The following is an 8,652-nucleotide window of genomic DNA, read 5'->3' as shown; positions in this document are numbered from 1 at the left end:
GAGGCGCGCGACGACGCCGGGAGGGGCGGCACCAGCTTTGCCATCAGCTCCAGCGGCCGCGCTCGGCGCGTGACGAGGAGGCTGCGGGGCCGACGAAGAGGGCGGCGGCGGCGGCGCGAGCCTGCGGAGCGAGGAGCTGCGGGCGGCCGAGGGGAGCAGGCGGCGCGGGTTGAATCAGGCAAACGGCAGGGGGTTTTGTGCAAAACTGCGCGCGCTGACCGGCCCAGCCAATTGGCGCACTGTGATTGGCTTGGGACTAAAACATCACATGAGATGCAAGTTGGGGTATGACTTGATCAAGTTTTGCAAGTTTGGGACTAAATCATCACATCCTGTGCAAGTTAGGGTACCTGGGATGCTATTACCTCATATGTGAACCTAGATATGCTGCAAGTGATATATGTGTACTTTGTTGTGGACCTGGATGTTTATGTGTAATATTGCAAAATATGTATATGTGAATTGTGTGATCGGATATGCTTCAAATTACAGAGGAGGTTGTGCCCATTTTTGAAATAAATATCAAAATAATTTAAATCCAGATATGGAATTTTGCATGTTTACAGGGGAGGTTCTACCTAATCTTGCATTTAACAATAGAAAAAAGTTATTGCTTTTTAGTATGCAAACAATTTTGGTCATAATTTGCGACAGGGGTAAAATTATCTTCTCACGTGTCATTTAACACCGTTAATACTTAAAATGGATGAAAATGTTGGAAGGGAATTTTAGAATTGATGTTAGATAAGAAAGATTTTTTCCCCGTATTAAATAAGGCACAAATTTTTAAGCTAATGTTAAATAAGGAATTCTCTCCTCTTAATTTGAGAACAATATCATCTTATTAATTAAAAGGATGCAAAACTTTTTCCCCAGTTTCTCTTTCTTCCACCGCAATACTTACCGTGCGTGACACTTCTAAAACAACAACATTGTACACAGCCTTGTACTTTACCGCCCAGTTTTACACCCCTCTTAAACCAGTTTCACTGCTCGTCACACGTCACATGTGTCAGTAAGCACGCTGCGGTCGGTTTGTCGGTTCCGTTTAGCACGTCGGTCGGCACCGGCGTGTCGCTTTGACGCAACTTTGGGACGGGCTAGTCAATGTGAATAATGGAAAGTCCACGTGCCACTGTCAGACCACAACATGGCCCTTTGCTGCTCCCTGCCCTGTTCGGGATTTCGATCCGCACCGTTGCCGCTGCCCCGACCTCACTGGAACGTGCATCCGCACCGTTCCCGTTCCCGGTAGGTGGTTGGCACGCCCGTTCAGGAGTATCTCTCACGAGACTGCTTAGCTTTACTTGCCGCTGCCGCGCTGCCCCGGCAAGCAAGCAAAAGCAAGCGAGTGAGCGGAGCGGAGCCTGCCGAGATTCGATCCCCCGCCTCCCCGCTGCGGCGCAAGTGCAACCACCACCAACCTCCCGAGATCACGAGACCGCACCACACTCCCTCCGCGCAGCCGCGGGAGCTCGAGATCTGAGCTGAGACGCGCTCCGCTCCGTTCTGCTCTGCCACGCTCTGCTCGCCCCCAATGCCGCGAGCGGGAGGAGCGTCGCCGGCGGTGAGCCGGTAATACCACTGTATAGCACGGAACACTAGCCTGCAGGCCTCCCGACCCGTCTCGGGGAATGAGGCCGCGGCGGCACTCATACGGCAGGGGCGGCAGGAGCGCGGCGGCGGCGGTGCTGCTGGTGCTGTGCCTCTGCGTCACCGGCGTCTTCCTCCTCCTGCTGCACGGCTCCTCCCCGCCGCTGGACGCGGAGGGAGGGAAGGAGCAGGCGGCCGCGGCAGGAGGAGGAGGGGGGAGGCACGAGGAGCCGATGGTCCTGGCCGAGGTGGAGGAGGCGCCGCTGCCGCCGGGGAACGCCAGGGTCGCCTTCCTCTTCATCGCCCGCAACCGCCTCCCGCTCGACCTCGTCTGGGACGCATTCTTCCGTGTACGTCCCCGGTCCCCCGCCCTTCTCGCTTCATCTCTCCATTGCCGTCTCGATTTCACCAATGCGGGAGTGAACGAATGAAGTAATCTCAAGCCGCATTGTGATTCTTATTATGCGGATCAGGGTGACAACGAGGGGAGGTTCTCCATCTTCGTGCACTCGCGGCCGGGCTTCGTGCTCACCCGCGCCACCACCCGCTCCCGCTTCTTCTACAACCGGCAGGTCAACAACAGCGTCCAGGTTAGTGCTGACAGTTACTAGTACCATATGATCTTTGCGTTCGAGACCCCATTGCTGCTGACGTGCTTTCAACTTTTTTGGCATTCAGGTGGATTGGGGGGAGGCGAGCATGATCGAGGCCGAGCGCATCCTTCTCAGCCATGCACTCAAAGACCCCTTCAATGAGCGCTTCGTTTTTGTGTCCGACAGGTACAGTTCGAGGCTCTTCTTAGAATGGCAATTTGCACAAAAGAATGAAATCAATGAAGCATAAGGTCTAAGGGGGGAACTTGTACTGTTTAACACATCAATTATGTGGTGTTTGACTTCTTGCTGCAATGCACTAATTAGTAAAGTGGAAAATCTGCTGTATTATGTCCTGAGATTGTGTCAATGTTTCTTTTGTTGTCCCATGTAGATTGTCTTACTTTTTTCAATAAATGGAATTTCATTCAATCATTATATCAAGCTAATACAACCGCACTGAGCCCAAACTCTGCATAACATGCACACAACCAACATGTCTGAGAGAACTCAAAAGTAGGGTTTTACAGAAGAAGAAAAAAAACTCATGATAGACCACGTACCTTTGCATGATAGACCACGTACAGAGCCAACGTGTACATGCATGAATAACTTGCACACGAGATAAAAACTCTTGGTAAAAAACACATCATTCATGGAAAGCCACAAAGCCCAACACAAGGCTGTCGCCCCCACAAGGATATTTTTTTTTCGAAAAGGAGGATGACCCCCGGCCTCTGCATCTGGGAGATGCATACGGCCATTTTATTGATTATTCTTGAGGACCTTACAAAGTATAACAACAATATGCCTAAATCCGCCATCTTGGCAGCATCTGCCGCTACTTCTATCCAAATGATGAAGGGGTGCAAGCTGGGCCACATACCCATACCTCTCACCTAAGCCTAACATCTAAAGCCGGAGGCCCCGACCGAGCCATCTGCCGGGTCTGGGGCTCAAACCGGTCTGACGCACTCACATGTGTCGTCGCCGCCATCTTCCACTGGTCCATCTTCAGAGCAGATTGAGGTGACAACCTTGGCAGGTCCTCCGCCATCGACGCCACCACGACGCCAAACGACGACCTCCACCTACGCGACTCCATCTCCAAGCAACGGACATAAATCCATGCTAGGAAAGGGCCGCACCACCGTTGTCACCCACCACCCACAAGCGCCACCCAACCCCAAGGTTCCCAAAGTGGCGCCTTCAAGAAGGGAACGGCGCCGTGAGCGCCGCCGCCGCCCAACAGAGTTAGGGCTTTCGCCCAGGAAACCTAGGGGAAGGTGAAGTGAGGAGATCAGTCCATACCGACGCCTCCAAGGAGGGAAACGACGCCCTCAGGCGTCGCCGTTGGCGCGGCCGGTCATGGTCGGCTAGGGATTACGCCCGAACTAGATCTCCGCCACCAACAGCACCTCCTGTACAGAACCGGCGACCAAGAGGAAGCGCGGCCCGACCAGGCTGGCCCGCACGCCGAACAGGGGAGGAAGGGACGCGCCAGATCGCGCACACCGACCGTAGCAGAAGCCGCCGCCGGCCGCCAACGACCACCGGATCCCGCCGCCTGCGTGGCCGGGGCACCGGATCCACCACCCGCACGGCTGTTAGCCGGCCGTGCCTTGCCAATGGAGCCGCCGCTCCAGATCTGAGGTTCCCCACACAGGAGCAGGGCAACCGAGGCCCCGCCGCCACCATCCTTGGCGCCCCGGGCTTGCCCGACGGCTACCTCAGGCGGCGGCGGGGGAGGGAGGAGGGAGGAGGGAAGGGGGTGAGGAGGAGGGGCGGCTAGGGTTGGGAGGAGGAGGCGGCCCTGAGGAGACGAAACCAACTCGTGTACCCTCTCCCCCACAAGGATATGGAAATATTTTTTTATCAATACACCTCAACCAGTTGCCGAACATGTTATACACACTGGGAGCGGCGGGGGCTATAGGTTTGAAGCTACCCAACAATGGACCATACTGCTAAAAATGCACTTCTAAGCTTGTATAAAAAAATTGCAATGTGATAGTGCTAAGACATGATTGGACATTTTTCCTTTAGACCAGCCAGGAGTTTTCTCCCCTTTCGTACACCGTGTCCACGCCCTAAAAAGGATTTTTCATGTCATTCACATTTAGGTCCAGCTCAGATCCCTCTATTGTTTCCCTTTCCACCTAAACATACTGGTAGACTCGAATTGTATTTTTTAAGTGCTTATTATCGCTCGCAGGAAATCCTACTTTTACAATCGGTAGATCACCAGGTTATTCATAAGCCGTGTTTTCTGTGACTTGGGGAGAACATTTGTTTTGCAGGAAGTGAATCCTGGGTTATATTTTCCAATTGTCCCTATGTTCTGTTGGTTGTCTCGGATAAGTGCCTATTTTTTTTTTTTTTTTGAGCTGAATAAGTGCCTATTTTTTCGAGAAAGGGAATATATTAATATCGCGAAGATACCAATTACACCCAGCCTCTGCAACAACGCAATACCCTAATGGCATTACGGATGCACACAGCCAAAAAAGAAGAAGCTAAAAAAGAAAAGCTCTGCTACATAGTTCCAGTCCTTGCAGCCAGTACAACCACCACCAAAACAACACCTGAAGTCCAAGTTCTCCAAAAGCGACGCCTCAAAGAAGGAAACAGTGCACAAGCGCCACCGTCGCCCGATCGTAGATCATGGGTTTTCGCCCTGAAGATAGTCCCCGCTCTCAAAACAATGCCTTCAACAAGGACATTGCCAGACACAACCAAATGTATAGCTGTACCCATTTAGCAAATTCGGGTGTGTTGCAAATTTGATATCTTTTACATGGCTCCGGTGTTTGACTCAATAGTTACTAATACTCAACAATCCGACATTTATTTATTAGAAACTTGTTTTCGTCAAAATGGTTATGTACTGCGTGCATCATTTATGAACGTATTTGGATCTTAATATTGAATTCGTGCTTACTAGGATCTTCTCTCTCTGCCAGCTGTGTACCATTGTACAATTTCAACTACACTTATGACTACATAATGTCTGCGTCAACCAGCTTTGTGGACAGGTATAAACATCTCAGTTTTGCATTATGTCTCCTAGCCTTGATTAAGAATGAGTATCAGCCAGTATTTATGAATGACAATATAAGTTCATCATAGCCTTTTCCATTTTACATTGTCTTAGTGTTTTCATGCACCTTAACCTTTTAGATGGATTGCTAGCATAACATATTGCAGATCTGTTCATATTAAGATGTAAGCTTTTCTTTTAGCTGATGTTATAGTCTGAGGACTAATAGCATCCAATTGTGTAATGCTGGCAGTTTCGCCGATACAAAACAGGGCAGGTACAATCCACGAATGGACCCAATCATCCCGGTGGAGAATTGGAGAAAAGGCTCACAGGTACCTTTCCGCTTTTACTGATGAAAGAAGAAGGATGGAAAATAAAAGATTAACTTGAATTTTTGTGTGTCTAATAAACTCATTCTTTTATCTCTGCCAACCTAACTTGCCATACAGTGGGCTGTGCTAATTAAAAAGCATGCTGAAGTTGTGGTTTATGATGATGTGGTGTTGCCAGAATTCAAGAAGCATTGCAGGGTATGTGCCTCAATAATTGTATGTTCTAAGTATTGTAAATAGTTCATAGATGGACATAACTTCACAAGGTAGTAGTTTCGCATCATCAAGATAATGTCACTTAAATAGTTGTACACTTCTTATTGTTCTACTAAGTTCTGACAATTTTTACATCTGTACTTACATATGAATCTGTAAGGTATGCATGTACAAATGACAGTTTTTCTATCTGTACATACATGGGAACTTGATTTTTTTTTCTATGCCTCTTCTTATTAAAGAAAGTATATCTTTTATTTGCTGCAGAGAAGGCCCTTACCAGAGTTCTGGAGGGACTGGGATAAACCTATTGTAAGTGAGACCCTTTAACAAAATGCCCATCCATCTATTTGTGGAGTATCTTGAACCATGGTTCATGCTGTCTTTCTTTCTTCTGTGCAAATAGTTCATGCTTGTTTTGGATGCAGTTTGTACCTGGAGTATGTCTAGAATACATGACAGATTAGAGGCTGTGTTCATCATGCCATTTGTTTTCCTGTAGGTTCTGGATGTTAACATCTGGCCTTATTCCTGTGACATGAATTGCAGGCATGAACTTGATCCGTGCCTGTATTTGCTTTAATGTTAACCAGTACCCATCCAAATGAATTGATTTTTATTTGTTTTCATCAATGTATGCAATAGTGAAGGAGGCATTGTTCTCAAACTATGGACAAGTTAAGTTTATACATGATAAATAACACTATGTGTGATAGTTTGTGCGCTCACAAGGATCACGTATACAGAAGTGGAACCAAAGTTAGATTAACCTTTTCTGCAATAACCTTTTCTGCCACCATATTCCCATACGTATATGTAGTGAAGCCAAATTTTAAGCGTGGCATATAGTGCATAGAACCACTACTCATATGTCATATGTATACTGTATTTCTTATATTTCCTAAATTATTTTCTTAACCAAATAAGTACCTAAGCCTTCAAGATTTACTAATGAACTCAATAAGTACATTTGTTTATGGTTGTTTCACTGGAAAAAGTTTAATTGGTAGACTTACGTGTTACATGTCCTCATTTTATCCAGCCTGCTGAGGCATGGAAGGCACATAACTGCATACCAGATGAGCACTATGTTCAAACATTGCTTGCAGTAAGTCAATGATCATTTTAACATACCATGAATTTGTTCTCTACACAAATGCACATGACCTATCTCTGTTACAGCAAAATGGGCTTGAAGAAGAGCTTACGCGGAGATCAGTTACACATAGCGCATGGGATCTATCATCTTCTAAAGATCGTGAAAGGCGTGGATGGCATCCTGTAACATACAAAGTCTCTGATGCTACACCCGCACTTATAAAATCCATTAAGGTATATGTTTCTGTCAAATCTGAACACTGTATTCCCTAGAAAAGATGATCGTATGTTTTTTGTATTTCACAGAAAACCAGGTATGCTTTTATTATTTGTTTTGGTTTGCTGAGTTTGATAGAAGGTTATATCTAGCAACATCGATGGAAAAATCGGTGATGAGTAATAATATCAGTGTATGTCAGTCTGGTGACCTATTGATCTTTATGACAGAATTTTCAACTTTGATTTCCATGTTGTAGTTCTGCCATAATAAGATACATGTCTGTAAAATAAACTGCCTGTAAGAAGTGCCTAGGACAATTTCTAACTGTTCACTGAGGGTCTATATCTTTATATTTTTGTAGGATATTGATAATATATATTATGAGACTGAATATAGAAAAGAGTGGTGTACAAGTAATGAGAGACCAGCACCTTGCTTCCTCTTTGCAAGGAAGTTTACACGCGGAGCCGGTCTGAAGCTTCTTAACTCAGTGAGTTCAGGACCTTTTAACTTTTGTTATGGATGAGCCTGCACAAACATAGGCAAAGCAGGTGCCTAAGAAATAACACTCTCCTTTGCTTATGTAATTCCTTTTTCCTGTGCAGTCATTTATAGCAGCGAGATGATGAGTATATAGTGCAGGGGACATCTGCTATGTAAAGGTTTTCTCCCTTACAAGCAGAATACTGCCAGTTTGCATATACCTAAAGGAAAGGGGTGGAGATGACAGAAAATAGCAGCGATTTTTGGCCCGTGTTAGATATAATTTGTTGTACTCTAGAAAGTACAATAGGGTGTTGTAAAGAGATAAACTTATGCTTCATATAGCGCTAGGTTAGTACACATGTTAACTTACAGCTCAGCTCAGCATTGTAACTGGAACCGTAAGCAACTATCCACAGTTGGATCTGGAAGAACCACTTAAGTTCTATTCTTGAGAAAATCCTTTCTGCAAATTTATGGAAGCAGTTGCATCTTGTGGCATGTTCATTCGTTCAGTATTATCCGGTGATCTGAATGCGAATCGAGCTTATGGAACTGCATGGTTCCCATTGATTCATAGCATATTTGTTGATAATCTAGATGGTCAGAAGTATGTTTCGTCAGAGATACGGGACCTATCTACTTCTGTGGACTTTGATACTCTCAGTTCATCTTCATCAGACCTCTGGTGCATTTATGATGGTACTGGTAGACTTACCAGTTTACAACTACTCTACAGTATTCGGATACATGTAAATGGCGATCTAACATCATCAGGAGAGTTGTTCATCACATATCATGTGACGAATTGACTGACATGCTGCTTTGGACCTGAAGATGCCATCAAGCCCTCCGCAGGTAAATGATTTTTGTCGCATGACCAATCATATTCGTCAGTGTGCTCCCCCAGCGCCTTCATCTGTTTGTTATTTTCCCTTTTATCATGTTCGATTCCTGGTCGTACATTTCATTGGATATTTTCTCCCGCTTCTTTTTTGGGTGGATCTAGTGCAAGATTTGTATTATGATGTTTGTGGTACCAAAGAGAAAGGGGAATGAGGGAGCATGTGAGTT

At 46.2% G+C, this 8,652-nt stretch overlaps 1 protein-coding gene across 2 annotated transcripts; it reads left to right on the top strand.

Annotated features, from left to right (window-relative positions):
- The first annotated feature begins 1,302 nt into the window (after nucleotides 1-1,302).
- Nucleotides 1,303-8,085, top strand: LOC119328184 (glycosyltransferase BC10-like). Of its 2 annotated transcripts, none has more exons than XM_037601217.1 (11): nucleotides 1,303-1,943; nucleotides 2,067-2,183; nucleotides 2,272-2,372; nucleotides 5,150-5,221; nucleotides 5,480-5,561; nucleotides 5,679-5,759; nucleotides 6,045-6,089; nucleotides 6,280-6,326; nucleotides 6,820-6,885; nucleotides 6,960-7,109; nucleotides 7,457-7,585. In XM_037601217.1, the coding sequence occupies exons 1-10, from the start codon at nucleotides 1,635-1,637 to the stop codon at nucleotides 7,060-7,062; spliced, it is 1,023 nt and encodes a 340-aa protein (XP_037457114.1). In that variant the 5' UTR covers nucleotides 1,303-1,634; the 3' UTR covers nucleotides 7,063-7,109; nucleotides 7,457-7,585. The 2 variants fall into 2 exon arrangements, with proteins under 2 accessions (XP_037457114.1, XP_037457107.1); XM_037601210.1 differs by lacking the exon at nucleotides 6,280-6,326 and adding an exon at nucleotides 7,701-8,085 and having other exon boundaries at nucleotides 1,304-1,943.
- Nucleotides 8,086-8,652: the final 567 nt, after the last annotated feature.

This window comes from Triticum dicoccoides, chromosome 1B, assembly GCF_002162155.2.
Source record: "Triticum dicoccoides isolate Atlit2015 ecotype Zavitan chromosome 1B, WEW_v2.0, whole genome shotgun sequence".
Classification (NCBI taxonomy): domain Eukaryota; kingdom Viridiplantae; phylum Streptophyta; class Magnoliopsida; order Poales; family Poaceae; genus Triticum; species Triticum dicoccoides.
This window is presented reverse-complemented; position numbering and strand designations above follow the sequence as displayed.